At 31.0% G+C, this 17,854-nt stretch overlaps 2 protein-coding genes across 2 annotated transcripts; one reads left to right on the top strand and one right to left on the bottom strand.

The window, feature by feature from the left end:
* Positions 1-2,945: 2,945 nt before the first annotated feature.
* LOC148547353 (uncharacterized) lies at positions 2,946-4,612 on the bottom strand. Its single transcript, XM_088495225.1, has one exon. The coding sequence runs from the start codon at positions 4,610-4,612 to the stop codon at positions 3,101-3,103; it is 1,512 nt and encodes a 503-aa protein (XP_088351351.1). The 3' UTR covers positions 2,946-3,100.
* Positions 4,613-14,985: 10,373 nt separating this feature from the next.
* Positions 14,986-16,444, top strand: LOC107614251 (uncharacterized). The gene is made up of 2 exons (XM_016316476.3): positions 14,986-15,494; positions 16,157-16,444. Exons 1-2 carry the CDS (start codon positions 15,187-15,189, stop codon positions 16,212-16,214), a joined length of 366 nt encoding a protein of 121 aa, XP_016171962.1. The 5' UTR covers positions 14,986-15,186; the 3' UTR covers positions 16,215-16,444.
* Positions 16,445-17,854: the final 1,410 nt, after the last annotated feature.

Genomic DNA, 17,854 nt, shown 5'->3' with positions numbered 1-17,854 from the left:
TAGGGTGACATAGGGTCTCCTTGTCTAAGACCTCGGCTAGGAGTAAAGCCATTCAGACGACTCCCATTCCAAAGAATAGATAAGGAAGAAGCAGTGACACAATTCATAATCAAATTAAGTGTAGGAATAGGAAAACCAAAGCTCTTAAGCAGTGACGGACTCAGAAAATTTATGGTAAGGGGGCAAAAATAATTCACATTATTATCAAAAGATATATTAATTTAAATTTAAAAAGAGCTCTTTTATAAAAGCATTACTACTCGCACTATCAGATTTCATAAGATAATAATAGAGATAAAAAACAGCATCTTATGAAATACTATATTCCAATTAATTGCTAAATTCATCAAACCAATCAGCATTAAATTTACCAAAAAAAGTCCCAAAATATGTTTGTAGAAAATTATATTCTCTTGGTTGACAATGATCTTTTCACAAATAAATTTGTCTAATTTCATCTCTGTCATTTATATCATAATTTAAAATTTTGGGTCGTTGTTCAGGATCAACTATGAAACTTTTTACATTGAATTTTAAAAACTTTTTTTTATTAGAAGAGACTAATGAAGTGACTTCAGATTCTAGTGGTAGCTTTCTTTTAAAATATTTTTCCATTATTATTTCTAAAAATAAAAAATATATATTCTAAATTAGTAAATTGATCGATTCACTTTAGAAATTTATATGCAACATAATTATATATAATAGAATAGAATGAAAGATAAACAAATAAATAATAAGGATCACTAAATCAAAAATAAAATAAAATATATAAATTCATGAAGAGAATATAAAAATAGATTAATACCTAAACTATAATTGTTTGAATTAAAATTTGCAATCGAAAATATGAAAAGAGAAACAATAAAATTGAAAAAAAACATAAAATCATAGAGAGCTGTATAAAACAAAATAGAGAATTTAAAATTTACCTGTTGATGAAGACAAGATGACCACTAAACAAGGAATAGAAAAAAAATGTTGAAAATATGAAACTAAGAAGAGAGTTTAAGAGAATAAATGAGTGACGACTAGGATTTGAGAATGAGAGAAGACTAAATTTAATTAGGTTAACTCATAATCAAAATGATAGCAAGATAAAATGGATTCAAGGTTTTAAATAATTAGTTTAATTTATTTGTAATGGGATCATTTAAAATTTAAAATGGGGGCATATTATATATGTATATATTTTTTTTTGTTTAAAAAAATTAAATGAGAGTGGGGGCAAGTGCCCCCCCATGGTTCCATGTAGGTCCGTGCCTGCTCTTAAGGGTATGAGCTAAAAACCTCCAGTCAACTCTGTCATAAGCTTTCTCCAGATCAATCTTAAAGGCCAGTGTGCCTTTCTTTGATTTAGTCTTCTTCATAAAGTGGAGGACTTCTTGAGCAATAATGATGTTGTCAGGAGTTCCTCGTCCCGGAATAAATCCTCCTTGAAGCGGGCCAACAATCTCCGCAAGATGAGGACGAAGCCTATTAACAAGGACCTTCGTGATGATCTTGTAAACTACATTGCAGAGACTAATCGGCCTGAAATCTTTCATAGATACCGGTGATTCAACCTTTGGAATGAGAACCAGTAAAGTCTCCAACATTCTCGGATCAAGAGTAACACCGGAGAATGCCTGCTTAACCATCTTCCAAACATCAAGACCAATGATCTCCCAATATTCTTTGAAGAAGAAAGCTTGAAACCCATCCGGACCTGGAGCTTTAAAAGAGTTCATGTGAAAAACAGCTGTTTTGACTTCCTCCATAGTAACTGGTGCCGTAAGATTATTGCAAGCTTCCTCATTCAGAGAAGGAAGAGGCACATCACCAAGGCAACCCAAATCAACATCATCCAAATGACAGAATAAGCTTTTATAGAAAGACTCTGCTTCTTGACTCAGAACCTCTGGATCAGTTTCCCACACTCCATCCTTGAGAAAAAGGCCATGAATCTTATTATGCTTCCTTCGCGCAAGAGTTTGAATATGAAAGAATCTTGTATTCCTATCCCCGAACCTTACCCACTGCTCTCTGGACTTTTGGAACCATAGGAGCTCTTCTTGCACTAGAGTATTATTATAATCATCAAGCAACTGTTGCTCTTTCTGACGCAAATAAATACTATCCACCACTTCCAAACGCTTTTGTAAATAATTAATCTGCTGCTCTAATTCACATTTCTTAACAAAAATGTTACCAAATACCTTCGAGTTAAACTCTAGTGAATTCTTCTGTACTTCTGAAAGCTTGCCATGAATTCCTCTATTACCAGACCACCATGACTGATTCACAATATCTTTATACCCAGGATGAGTAGCCCAAGCAGCAACAAATCGGAAAGGTCGATTCCCTTTAGGCTGAGGACGACCTTTACAACGCACCAGAATAGGGCAATGATCAGACTGAAGCCTATTTAAAACTTCTGCATAAGCCTCTGGAAAGATAGATAACCAACTACTATTTATACAGACTCGATCAAGCTTTTTTGCCACATCAACATAATTTTTCACCCTCCTGTACCAAGAAAACTGCCTCCCGATAGTCTTCAGATCAAACAAACCACTATCCCCTAATGAAGTAGCAAACATGTCTGCTCTTTGATGAGAAAATTGACAGCCCTTAGATTCATGAGAAAATTTGACTTCATTAAAATCACCAAGAACAATCCAAGGTCCTTGAAAAACCATGGATTGTGCAACAAGATAATCCCAAAGAAGAACCCTTTTATTAAATTGAGGACTGCCATAAATACCACTACACCTCCAAATTAAATTATCAAAGTGAACCTCAACAGTAACACCTTGATCAAAAGCATCAATGAACTTACAACAAACACCCTTCATAGAGGATAGAAACCAAATACCTCCCTTATGCCCCTCTGCCTCTACTATACCAACAGAGTGATACCCCAACCTTTCCCAAAATAATTTTAAATGCTGAAAAGGGGAGTGAGTTTCAACCACAATAAAGAAAACAGGTCTAAATTTCCTAACAAGTTCCTTACAATGCACCCGGGCTAACTTATTAGAAGCACCCCTAATATTCCAAACAATCATATTTAAACTATCCATAAATAATAGGGACAGAATAAATAAGAACATAAACTCTAAACAGAATCACCAACCTCAATAGGTGGTTTGTCCTGCGGTACTGGCACACTCTGATCCTCAATAATTGCCACCTTTGGACCCCCTGACACTGCATTTGCCATGCTTCCATCTACTAAGGTTTCCTCCGTTGTGCCACCATTTTTATCAACTGGCGAGTTCTGCAAGGAGGAAGGCCGAGGACGCTTCCGTAGAGAAATTCCACGACGTACAGGAGTTCTGCGCGATGGAGATGGCGCAATTTCATGTTTTTCTTGCTTCCCCATCCTAATGCCAGTTGATTTGCCTCCATCACCATGCAAATTGGGCCTTGGAATCCTTCTCGAACCAAACTTGTGCTGCTTTCCATCTTGGTCCTTCAAACCTGATGACTGGCCCATTGTAAATTTTTTCTTACGCAGCACTTGTTGCCAGCCCTCTCCATCATCCATGCATGCCTCATTAACAAGACCATCAGACACGTGAGGAGCCAATGATTCCGTAACCACATCCTTCCCTTTAACAACTCCTAATTTCTCACCCAAATCACGAGCTTCTGATTCAGCCTCTTTTTGAATCTCATGATTGTTGTGTGGCACTAGTGTTGGGGCTTCATTATTTTTTCCATCACCAAAGGAATTTATGTTTCCTTCCAAGGACTCCTTCTCCATGCACAGCGATTTATCATGCCCATACCGTGCACAAGTAGCACAAATCAACTGTAAACTCTCGTACTCCACTTCATAAGTCACACCCTCCACTATAATATGTTTGATTACAGGCAACTCAAGATTAATTTGAACACAAGCTCGGGCATATTTTCCTCTTTCTGCAAGCTTAGTAGCCAAATCTACTTTCACCGGAATCCCAATTGCAGAAGCAATTCGCAGCATTGCTTGTTCCTGGTAGCACCAAATTGGAAGTCCCGAGACTCGAATCCATACCAGCGTTGATCCAAAGGATTTTTCGCATGGCCTAAAATCCACATCCCATGGCTTTACTGCAACATAGTGACCGTCTATCAACCACGGGCCACCAAGAATGACTTTCTCACGATCCCCAGCAATATCAAATTTAACCAAAAAATATCCAAATCCCACATCCAACAAATCAAACCCTCCTTTGATGCGCCATACTATCCGGAGCTTATGCATGAGAGCCGTGTAGCCATAATACTTATCCAGCACCTTGATCACGATGGCTTCCTTATAAGGTTCAGCTAGACAGCTCTTTGCCTCCTTGGTAAAACTGACACTTGGTGGACGAGAATCACCCTGCTTACCTGTCACCGTCGCGATACCATCCTCAGATAAAGACCCTACTAATGCAAAGGCCTTAGACTTTTCTGCACCAATGACTTTATCTCTAAAAGAGACCTTGGATGGCTTTCCTAACCCCTCTCGAGAAGAACCCTCCTTAACACCGGATGCACACCCACCCACGCTCTCCCTCTTATCTCTTCCGATGGCATGGCCATCTTCCTCACCGTGTTTCACCCTCAACCGCTCGCCCCCGCTTTCTCCTTCTCTCATTCTCTTTGAGTACGGAGTACGTACTCTTTCTCTGCTAGGGTTTTTTCTTTTATTTATTTTCTTGTTTAAATATAGATCTAATATTTTTTCTGTAATATGTAAGTGTTGTTTGACTATTTTTTTTAAATAAAAGTTTTTTTCTATTAAAAAAAACGATTGTTTCATGAGAGAATTTAGGATAAGGCAGCATAACTGATTTTTTTTTATGGAGGACAAAAATATTTTGATATTATGTTAAAATTTATGATACTGTATTTTAATAGCTAATTTTTATATAAAACAAATAAAATATTTTTAAAGATGAAATAAAATTTTTAAGCAAACTAATAAGCCAAATCTTAACCATTTCTTGATATTCTCCAAGATTGGCTGGTTATCATTTTTAGCTAAAAGAACTTCCACATCCTCTTTGGCTTTTATAATAATTCAGCAAAATAAAACTTGAGTCCCTGATGGTCATTGAATTATTGACGCATATAAAAGGTTAGGTCAATTTTTCATTAAAGTTGTGTGTCCGTAGTATCATTTTCTCTTTTCAATTACCAAACAAAAGCATTTTATTATTGGCTGAATTTTTTTAATAGATTATATTTTAGTTGAGAGAGATATGCCACGGATATTAAATAGCAAGTGGTTTTTTCAGAGATTTGATCTTGCCTTCAGCAATTATTCACGTCACGTCATTTAGATTATGAGTTATGCTATACATACAAATCTTTTTGGTTTATAAGACTTATAAGTTGGGTTAATTATAAATTTAACAAAAATTACGTTCACCCACAAAAGCATGCTAACATATGCATCACGTTTCCAAAGCACTCTTTTACCATTATGAGTGACTCTTTTTTTTTATTATTATTTTTTCTTTGTATTTTTTCTCCTCCTCTTCTTTCTTCTTATTCTCCTTTTTCTTTGTATTTCTCCTTTTTTTTTCCGCATGTTTCATCTTTATCGTCGTACTAGTATTTTTATCCGTAATATTATTACGAGAATATAAATCTTTTAAAATTACGTAAGTCCTGGTATTATAGATTATGACACGAAAAATTTATAGTATTAAACTACTTTTATAAAATGGTATTAAGGGACAAAAGTCCCCGTCGGCTAAGAAGACCAGAATCTTAAACAAAATTAAATAATAATTTTTTTAGTTATTATTTTCAAATGAAAGACTTTCATTTTTTTACTTAATTTTAACATTCGTTATCTAAAATTTAAAAGAATTTAACGTGTATATTTTTATATTTGATTAGGTATTAAGTTTGTTGCACAAATAGAAATAATTAATTTTTATACTTGTTATTTAAAAATAATATTTTTTTATATATATAAAAATATAATTAGATATTAATATAAAAAAATTATATTTATAATTATAAAATTAACTCATTTTTTTTAAAACAAATGAATCTTGATTCTAACTTTTAATCACTAACATTAGTATTTTTTTTAAAATTATATGTAATAAATATTTAAAAGAAAAAAGTAAAAACATATATTAAAAAGATAAGCAGCAAAAATTTAAATTTAAATAAAATATATGTATATAATAATATTTTTTATTTAAATTATATTATGTTGTTAATTTTATTTTTTGTAGAACATAAAGGTAGAAAAAAATAGAAAATGAGAGAAAAGAGTGAGAAAGATAAAGAAGAAGAATGAGAGAGGGAGTTTGTTAATTTTGGAAGTCAAGAAAATTTTTTATTTTAATTATAATAAAAATATCTAGTGACAAATTTTAATTTGTCAAATTACTAATATAAAATATAAAATATCAATTATAAATTACATATAGAGTAGGAAGGATAGAGAGAAATAGAAAAAAAGAGAGGTAGATAAGAAAATATAAGAAGGATGTTTACTAATTTTAGAGGAAAATATTTTCTCTAAATTTTAATAAGAGAGTGTCGTATGACCCATTTTAGTTATTAAATTAGTTAGTAATATATAAATATAATATAAAATATAGCTATATTTCAATTTTAGTATTTTAATTTAATTTAAATACAATCAGCGAATTATATTGTATATTTTGATTGTCAAATTCGTAATTAGTCATTAATAATGATAATGATATATAAGAGAGATAGAATGAGTGAAGGAATGAGAGAGATAGAGAAAGAAAGAAAGAAGAGGGGAGAGTTTTTTAATTTTGAAGGGAATGATTTGATTTCAATTGCAATGAAGGTGTAACATGTGGCACATTTTGGCTTTAAAATTAGTAATATATAATATAGCTATATTTTAATTTTAGTATTTTAATTTTAATTTTAATTTAATTTAAATACAATTAGAGAATGTTGTGCTGTATATTTTGATTGTCAAATTCGTAATTAGTCATTGATAATGATATATAAGAGAGATAGAGTGAGTGAAGAAATGAGAGAGATAGAGAAAGGAAGAGAGAAGAGAGGAGAGTTCTTTGATTTTGGAGGAAAAGATTTGATTTCAATTGCAATGAGAGAGTGACATGTGGCACATTTTGGCCTTAAAATTAGAGATATATAATAGATATAGTGCATGTTTGGGCGCCATTATTTTGTTAAAAAAAGATCTTTTTTCAATGAAAAAAGATCTTTTTTTATTTTTTAATGTGTTTGGCAAATTTCTAGTAGTAAAAGTAAAAGCACTAGTAAAATAAAAAAAAGATCTTTTTTGAGAAGCTGTAATTTACATCTTTTTTTAAAAGATCTTTTTTTCTTAAAAAAAAGATGTTTTTCATGTAATAAATAAACAAAAAAGTACTTTTATATTGTTATACCCAAACGTAATTGATTGATAAAAAGACCTTTTTACATGAGATATCCAAACATAAAATTACTTTTACTTCTCTATAAGATCTTTTAAAAAAAGATAACTCGAAAAAAGATCTTTTTTAAAAAGCTCACCCAAACAAGCCCATAATATAATAGATAATAGATTTTAATTTTAATTTAATTTAAATACAAATAGAGAATGTTATGTTGTATATTTTAATTGTCGAATTCGTAATTAGTCATTGATAATGATATATAAGAGAGATAGAGTGAGTGAAGAAATGAGAGAGATAGAGAAAGGAAGAGAGAAGAAGGGAGAGTTCTTTAATTTTGGAGGGAAAGATTTGATTTCAATTGTAATGAGAGAGTGACATGTGACACATTTTGGCCTTAAAATTAGAGATATATAATAGATTTTATTTTAATTTAATTTAAATACAATTAGAGAATATTATGTTGTATATTTTGATTGTCGAATTCGTAATTAATCATTGATAATGATATATAAGAGAGATAGAGTGAGTGAAGAAATGAGAGAGATAGAGAAAGGAAGAGAGAAGATGGGAGAGTTCTTTAATTTTGGAGGAAAAGATTTGATTTCAATTGTAATGAGAGAGTGACATGTGGCACATTTTGGCCTTAAAATTAGAAATATATAATAGATTTTATTTTAATTTAATTTAAATATAATTAGAGAATGTTATGTTGTATATTTTGATTGTCGAATTCGTAATTAGTCTCGACAATAATATCTAAGAGAGATAGAGTGAGTGAAGAAATGAGAGAGATATAGAAAGGAAGAGAGAAGAAGGGAGAGTTCCTTAATTTTGGAGGGAAATATTTGATTTCAATTGTAATGAGAGAGTGACATGTGGCATATTTTGGCCTTAAAATTAGAGATATATAATAGATTTCTCCTCCTTCTTCTTTTGATTTTTCAACATTATGTATTTTTTTCTTTGTTTGATTTTTTCCTCCCAAAAAGAATTATGAAAATATGAAATAAGAAGATGAAGAAGAAGCAGCAGCAGAAGATGAAAAGGAGGAAGATAAAGAGTTTTGAATTATTCAAAACTTATAAGAATAAAAATACACCCAAATATCTTCGTTTTACACTCAAATATCTTCGTGTTACACCTAAATATTTTCGTTTTACACCCAAATTTACTGCAAATACAAAAATGAGTTATGCTGCGTGTATACTAAAATCAGCCACCAGTATAAAATACATACTGGAATACAAATATACATTGAAAATAAATTAAAGCACACATGTATTTATACACAAATATATTGGTGGCTAATTTTTGTGTACAAATAGCATTTTGGTACAGAAAATATTTTCTCTAATGCTGCATTTTTTCTTCTTCTTTTCCTTATTTCTTTCTTTCTTTTAGTTAAATGAATATAAGTTCATCATCTTTCAAATAATTTTGCAGCATTATGTGTTTCTTCTTCTTCTTTGTTTGATTTTTTTTTTGTTTTTATTCTTATTAAGAGAGTAAAACAAAACGAAAAAGATGAATAAGAAAAAAAAGAAGATGGTGATGATGATGAAAAAAAGTAGCAGCAAAAGATGAAGAGGAGAAAAAAGAAGAGTTTTAAATTATGCAAAATTTATCAGAATAAAAATATACCCAAATATCTTTGTTTTACACCCAAATATCTTCGTGTTATACCCAAATTTACTGCAAATACAGAAAAATATTTCTTCTAATGCTATATTTTTTCTTTTGAATTGAACCACACCTCAGCCACTTAATTGGATTCAAAAACAAAAATTAATTTTATTCTGATTCAATTGACAATCTGAACTTGAATTATTCATTATATTCAACAACGAGATAATTGGTGATGGAGGAGAAGGAGAAAAAGAAAAAAAGAAAAGAAAATTCAATGAAAAAAGAAGGAGGAAGAGGAGGAATAGGAAGAGGTGGTGTTGATGTCGACGATAACAAAGAAGAAGAATAACGAAAAAGAAGAAAAAGAAGAACGTGCAGTAACATGAGGAAGAAGAAGAAGAAAAACGTGCGAGCATTGATTGAAAAATCTGTTAAAGAGGAGTGTAAAACATATATGCCATAAGAAATACGTTTTAGGAGTAAGTAAATTTTAAAATTGTATAGCAAAAAAACTTGTATATGAAGATTAATTCTTAGATTATATATATATAAAATAGGCTTGGAAGATGATAATAAGGAGTGCATTATTTTTTAAAAATTAATTTGTTATTAAAAAATAAAATATAACACAATAACTCTAAATTATAAATTATAAATCTTTAATTTTAAATTTAAATTATTAATATAAATATAATGAATAAAAAATAAATTTTGTTTAATTAATAAAAAATACAGCACTTCTATTTATTAAGAAACGTTAGTTTAATGATGAGCTGGTATAGACATACAATATAATGTTTTCAAATAGAATTATTGATTCAATTTTAGAATAAAATGTATTAAGAAATTAAATTAGTTTGAGTATACTTTTCCTAGTGACGAGGAGAGAAAATAAATAAAAAGAATAAAAAGAAAAAGGAAAAGGAAACAATACTTATATTAGATAAACCTTTTTTTTCCCCTTAAAATAAGATTTCGTATGATATATAAGTTAGCTTTTATAAATAATCTTTTTGTCAAATATTCTGATTATGTAGGTCTTTCTAGTTATGCCACCTTTGCTCTTACTAATATTGTACTTTTTTGGAAGACAAAAATACTATATCTTCGTATTGTTATTGTCAACACACACATTAAGGAAGCACTCCACTATAACAACATTAATGAAATTCAAGCTTATTTTTGCAACACTGGCCCCATATATATGACCAGATTTAATTTTATCAAAAGTCACAACCCGCTCCACTATTGATTAATTAGTTGATTTTGTTAGCGAATCAACATATTTCAACTAATAAAGTAGTGAACGAAAAAAAAAAATTAAACAAGTGAAAAATAATTTTAAAGAAAAAATATATATTAATTAAAAAAAAAAGTTGGTTCTCAATTTTTTAATCTATATCCGGTCCAATAATAGTGCTTCTATTTGAATTAAGCATGTTAATAACATAACAACTAATTAGTGATGCCAATTGTCTAGTAATCTAATTTTCAGTCTTGTATAGATTTAGATTAAGATCGAAGAGAAAATGGCTTGCTTATTAAACAATTGTAGGTGAACAAAGCTTTGTAATTGAGAATTAGACATTATTAATTAGATATACGATTTTTTTAGGGTCAACGGGGCTGCGAGGAACACAGTGACCTAGCCATCTTTGTAATTGAGCAGTTTTAATTAATGGACAAGAGAATAAAAACAGAGAGATTTTTATTATAGTTATTATTTGCTGTTTTTTTTTGGGGGTTGTGGTTTTGTTTGAGGCCATGACAACAAAGTGCACCTCGTGGAGATTTATTTATGCACCCACTTGTAGACTTTATTACTACTAACAAGTTGAGATGCATGAAGGATTTGCACTTTCATTATTTTGCTAAATGTTTTTTAATAGATATGGTTTGATTTGCCACTTTTAAGAATGATGTTAGGATAGGCGAGACCTTAGCATAATGTAAATATGGTTTAATCTAAAGTGATTAGTCTAATGAAAAATATATGTGATAATTATATTATCGGAAATGTTTGGTAACCAAAGAAAATCAGCCAAAAACAATCATAATTTGCCTTATTTAACATTCATTAATTGTTGCGATAATTAATTAATGCTAAATAAGACAAGTTCTGGCTATTTTTTTTGTCTACCTAATATTATCCATTATTAGATGATTTGATATATTTTATTAAATATAATTAATTAAATTATCAAACCGTTTATAATATCATTTTTATATGAATTTTTTTTTTTAGATTATTCGGTATATATTCGACCTAAAAAAAGAGAAACAGAACTAATCTATAACCATTATGTATCTCTTTTGATATCGTCATTAAGGATAACATAACCTCCACAAGGTGGTTTCAAACAAAAAAACAAAAAACAACTTAATTTAACAAACAATACATTAAAAACAAATTAAAATACAGTAGAGCAACAACCAGTAATTCTTTTGACCACAAATGTTATCATTGAACCCATTACTAACTCAAATTGTTCAGGCCATATCTATACAAATCTATTTACCTTTAAATGTCCACATCCTACCTGTTGTATTGAAGTTGATTAGCATATTATACCTTTTTTATATTATCAAAGTTAACTTGTTATTTTTTATGGTGATACTCCCATGAAGATATTATAATTGTCTTCATGTGATGATTTTTCTTTTTGACCCTTAGATAATGGAGTGTAGGGTTAGATTTTGATATGTTATAAAAGTGTTGTTTTTATTTGAAGTGTGGCCAAATCAATAAATCACACTTTTATACAAAGCATCTTCATAAAAAGATATTTTTTGCATCTTCATTTGAGTAGCTCCCATTTTTTATAGTGTCTACCTATTCAGTACTTTAACCTAGTATCGTCTTCCTTCAAACTACCCACTCGATCTAATTTCTTTCATTTTCCAATTATCATTCCTTTCCATTGTTGTTGATGATTAAATCTTTGCTTTTCTTCATTTCTTCATGTATTAATTTCACATTCTTGAGGATTTGACCTTCATTCCCTCCTATATTTTTTAGGAATTTCTGGTCCCATGCATTATTCTACTTCTTATTTTCCTATTAGCCAAGCTACTGTACCTTTGTTCTTTATCATTACGGTAGGGGTGTTCATAAATTGGGTGAAACTGAATTTGATATGATTTAAATTCGACCCAAAATATATACCGGACCTATTTTTTATACCCAAATTCGGTTTTAAACTCGATAAAACCTATATACTTTCGGGCCAGAATTATACCGGATAAAAACCGGGCCGTTAACATTACTTTCTTATAAGCTAGCATGTGAAAATATCTAAATTTCCAAAACTCCAACTATTATTTGACATGATAAAATTCACTTAGAAAAATATAACAAGAACCAACTATTCTCTAAAATTAAAGCATAACCACAATCAATATTAATATTGTCTAATAACACCAAATATTTAAATCAATACAAATAACACAATATTATACATTAGTCTAGTTAGTCTTATACATTTTAAACATAAAACATTAATTTATAATATTATAATGATTAATAACACAAGGTTTACAATACTTAAATTTCATATAAGAATATGTATCATATCCATCACTAACAACACAAAATATTAATCGTATATGATGATCGGACCACCGAACCGTATTCGGATGACCCAAACTATGGCTCGGACCCAACCCAAAATAATGACTGAGTTTATTTTTGAGATCCTTACTCGATTCTAGACCTAGTAAAATTACACTAAATTAACCCCTAAATTGTTCGAAACCGAGCCGAGCCGAGCCGGCCATGCTCACCCCTACACTATGGTTATATCTTCTTTTATGTATGCTTCTTTCAACAAATATTAGAACTCCATTTGAATCCCTTTTAATGGAGCATTCCTTAATGAAATTTTATGTGTTATTTTATTTCTCCTATTAAACAACATAATCTGTCTTTCTTATCAGTCAATTATTCGATCCTCCTGTTATATAAAAATTTAAATATGATCTATATACAGCACAACACCATCATGTGTATTTTCTTTGATATTTATATATGTTGTAATTTATTCATTTCTTTGTTATTTGTATCTTTTTTCTCTTTTTCTTCGTTGATTTATTAAGGTCTTAAATTTTTTTTATTTATTATCAACACTTGCTTCTTTTTTCTCAAACACTCTCATATTTTTACGGATTAAGTATAATTTTGACCGAAAATTTTATTCGTCTCTAATTTTTTCTTGTATTTGAATTCATTTCTAAAGTTTAATTTGATTTTAAAATCGTCCTTCAAACAATTATACTCTCACTTACTGATATCACCAATAAAAGCATCAAGCACTCCTTAGCGATTGTGAACACCGTTGAGCAATCCATGGCTTATATACTCCACCCATTCAATCAAAAATAAAATTGTCTTTAAATTTTTTGTTTGAAAGACGATTTTAAAGTTAAGTTAAATCCTAAGAACGAATTCGAATAAAAAAAATTAAAAACGGATAAAATTTTCGACCTATATTTTATTTTTAAAATAGTACTTTACTCTATCTTTACAACTTAAAATTATTCATATAATAGCAAAAAATTATCTTGACAGTCATCGTAAAATTTATCATCTTAATCAAAACATAGCAAAACGGAAAAGGAGACTCTAATTAGATTGGCAAGGTTCAAACATTTGCCCTTGTTTTATATATATATGTCACTGCTGTTCATCAGTACTTTCACTTCCACCTTTAATCAACAAATACACAATCATAAATATCCATAAAATTTATCCCCACAAATATCTCATGATTTTCTTAAGTTTTCGAATTTGTAAAATGAAAAACATATGAGCATTAAAATTATTCTATGCCTACTGCCTAGGCTATGGCCTATGGGGCTTGTGGGGAGAGAGCAGTGACATATTTAAGCCAAAAAAGCCAAAATAACATATTATCGGATATACATACAAAATAAAGGGACCCAAAACCGGACAACGGCGGCTTCAGGAATCAATCTCTTTGTACACTTTAGGTGAGGGCTCTTTGGCAAATGGCAATTTGCTATAGCCTTAACGGATTATTATTATTATTCTTTGTTTAATTCCATCATCATCATCCACTCATTTCTTTAACCAGAAGAATTACACAATGAATGAACTTTTATTTGGATGGCAATGTGAAAATAAATAGAGAAATTCATTGAAAAAGTTTCAAATTTGATTTTTGAGTCCGAAGGAAGACGTTGGAATGTCTTTTCGAATTTTCGCTAATGAATTGGGTCTTTTTAGTACGATCAAAATTCAAATATAGATATTTTTATATTGAATTGAATAATTAAAATTAATTAAAAAATTTAATATATTTAATCAATTTATTATTTAACAATTTTTAATTATTAACTTTATAAAAAAATTTTAATTTTTTGTATAAGTCTTGATAGAAAAATTAATTATTTGCGAATAACATCTACTCATCTCACATAAGATTAAATATCTTCTGTAGACAATATTAAAGTATTATATTAAAAACTATTTTGAAGTGAATACTTAAAAAATAATTGTCTAACATTATCTTGTAGTATTAAATAGACATGAATAGATATTAATATTAACGCAAAATTAAATGATTCTTCTAATACCGCATATATATAAAAAGCTTTTTTTCTTATCAACAAGTAATCATAATTACTATTTAATTATTATTTAACATATAAAACTAAAAATATTTTAGGGAAGGTGTTGGCAAATCAAAATCACGCTCAGCACGTGGGCTCATGGCCCATAAAAGCCCCCACATTGAAGCCCCACAGCGGGCCAGTTCAATGCTCAACACAACACAAACCCAAAACACTCGCTAACCACTAACCAGTAACTACCACGACGCGAGAGGGTGCCGGCACTTGAAAGTAATGGCACAGCTCGTAATTAACACCATAACCAAAGGGTAAATTCTCAGCACGCAACGGATAACGACGAATCTCATCCCCTCGGACAGTTATGTTCATTATTAAGCGCTTGTTATAAAGTCCCAAATTCAGTCACTCACAAGTCACAACTCACAACACAGAAACATAGTCATACGTAGCTATATGCTAAACAGAATAAATAGAAACTGTTTTTGTTTTTTCTTTTAATTTTTCCACTAAAAATTCTATAGCATTAGGAACGTACCATTATTAGTTCCTTTTCCTGTTTCTTTTTCTTGGATTTTATATATTTTTATTTTTATTTTTTTCAATGAGGTTTTTGTTGGACTTTGTTTATTGCTGCGGCACTTCGAATCTTAGATCCGAGGATTCTGGTTACTCTACGAAACCGTTGGTTCCGCCGCCGTCGCAGAATTTTCGCCGCAAAAAGCGAGGGGCGCCGGATTGGCGACCCTCGCTGGGATCGATTTCCGAGGACATCGCGGCGGCGCCGCGCGAGAGGGGAGGGCCGGGGGCTGGAAGGGATGTTAGGAGGAGGAGTGGCGGTGGCGCCGCTGTGGCTCCGGCAGTGAGGGTTCAGCGGCGTTATTACAGTGACGATGGAGATTATGATTACAGGTAAGCGGAGAAAAAATATTATTAAATTAATTATTTACTATTATTCATTAATAACTATGATTAAAAGTGTAACTGAACAAAATTATTGGAGGTTTGAATTTAAGTTACTTCTTGTTCATACAAACATTTAATTCAGCTATTTATAGTCTATTATATTAAAACTTAAAAGTCTTACAAATGTATCTACAGTTCCACACGATTGAAAAGAAATGGAAAATTAACTACTCTTTAACAGTAATTCATAAAACTTGAATTTAAAAGAAAAAATAAAATGGGTATTTTTTCTTAAAAAAAAAGATATGAAGTGAAAAAAAAAGGGAAAAAACAATTATCGTATATTACTGAAAAAAAAAGTCAGCACCGAACATCGTTTTTAGTATTTTATTTTATTTTATACGCTAAAGAAAAATTAGGAGCTGAAGGAATAGTTTACGTGAGTATTTGATCCTCCTAGCCATTGGGTTATTGTTAGGCCACAGGGGAAAAGGATTAGATAGGCTGCTTGTAAGTTTAGCATTGTGGAATTTGGGGAGGAAAATTGGAACATTAATTGTAATTATGTATGTTCACTTCTACGCTGTTTGAATTTGGTTTATGTTGGCAACTTGGCATATGGCTCATAATTCAAACTCGGTTCTAATGTTATTTTGTGTAATTCGCAGACGAAACACCATGCCCACGATTATGCCAGCATTCTCTCCAACGCCCTTCATGTTCTGATGGACAATTCATATACAATTGTATCTATTGGATTGAAAAGTATATATTGATATATATGGTCTAGGAGTAAATAGCTAGAAACTAAAAATGTTTAGAAAAATGATGTATTTATGAATGGTTATTGTATGATGTGAATGAAAATACGTTTTTATGTATAACACAAAATGTTGTATTCGTACATCTAAGGGGCAAAATGGCCTGAATAAGCAGGGATTTTATGTCGAGATTAAGGTTGAAGGTGGTCTAGGTTTTGAAGACCTAAGAATTTAAAATCTAGCATTACTAGTTAAACAATGCTAAAAAATATCAACGCAATCTCAGTCCTTATTAGCTAGGATACTAAAAAAAATATTATCAGTACAGGAATGTTTTAAATGCAGAATCAGGGAATACACCTTTTTAGGGTTGAAAGAGTTTGCTGGAAGATCGAAAAGTACTAGAAAAAGGTTTATATTGAAATGTTGGTACTGGTGACTCCATCAACCCGTTCCGAGACCCGTGGCTTGGTCCGAATCAGCCTTTCTTTCCTCCTAACCTCGGAATCAGATATCTCATCAGGCCAGAAAACACATAAAATCGGGAAATAATTTAGCAACACTTTTCAACAGAAGTAGCATAGATGATTTTATCAATAAACTTAACCAATTGAGAATATCAACTCTACTGGACAAAAATAAAGAGTAGGAAGTACAAAGTGAGCTCAGGCTACCAGATTGCTTACCTTTTCTTCCACCTTTCAATTGAGTTTTCTCGAATTGGATGAAGCATAAAGAGACCTGGAGAGACTTGTGGAAGCTTCCCCTGCAGCCAAAAATTAAAATCTTTCTTTGGAAGAGCCTCCCTGAAAAGCTGCATGTGCTCCAAAAACCTCCACCGCCGCATCCAAACAATCTCCCCCATTTGCCGCCATTGTAATCAAGCCCAGGAAACCATTAATCATTGTCTCTTTGAATGTGTGAAGACTAATGAGACATGGAGAAGAAGCACCATACCTAGAAATGTTATATGCAATGGCTCAACCTCCTTCTGCAAAGCTGGTCTCGTGCAACATCGCTCTTCAAGAGCAATCATCTCAACAAGCGAACCTTTATGGAGTGGAAAATTTTAAGCTGGAAAATGTGGAAAGCTCGCAACATGTTCATCTTCGAGCAGGAATCCATAACCGCGGAGCAGTCCCTGATGTCATGTGGAAAGCTATTGGCAATTCTTCCTTCAAATCCTTAATCGAAGCTCTTTCCTCTTCTTCTAGTTCTATTAATTTCACCTCTCTCTTACCACGGTTAGTTTTTGATTGGTATGCCTTTTGGGAGATCCTTTTTTTCTAGTAATATGTTGTATTCGTACATATTGTATTCGTACATCTAATGGGAAAAACAAAACAAAATTCACTAATAGAGAGATCGTTTGTCAACCGATTCAATTGATCGACTAATTATTGCACAGAACGTCTATAAAAATTGGCCAACCTCTGGTTTGCGCTATTCGATCGATCCCAATTGTTTCGTTGGGGATTATTGACAAACAGTTATCAATCACCTGCTTGACTCCGTGAATAACCAACCTATTTCTTTTTTTTTTTTTTTGTGATAAATGATTAGCCAAAAAAACACCCGAAAAAAAAACAATTCGAAAATAGTAAC

This window comes from Arachis ipaensis, chromosome B8 (assembly GCF_059453495.1).
Source record: "Arachis ipaensis isolate K30076 ecotype BB chromosome B8, ASM5945349v1, whole genome shotgun sequence".
In the NCBI taxonomy this organism is placed as follows: Eukaryota; Viridiplantae; Streptophyta; class Magnoliopsida; order Fabales; family Fabaceae; genus Arachis; species Arachis ipaensis.
The sequence above is the reverse complement of the archived record's forward strand: the minus strand, read 5'-3'. Positions and strand labels throughout refer to the sequence as shown.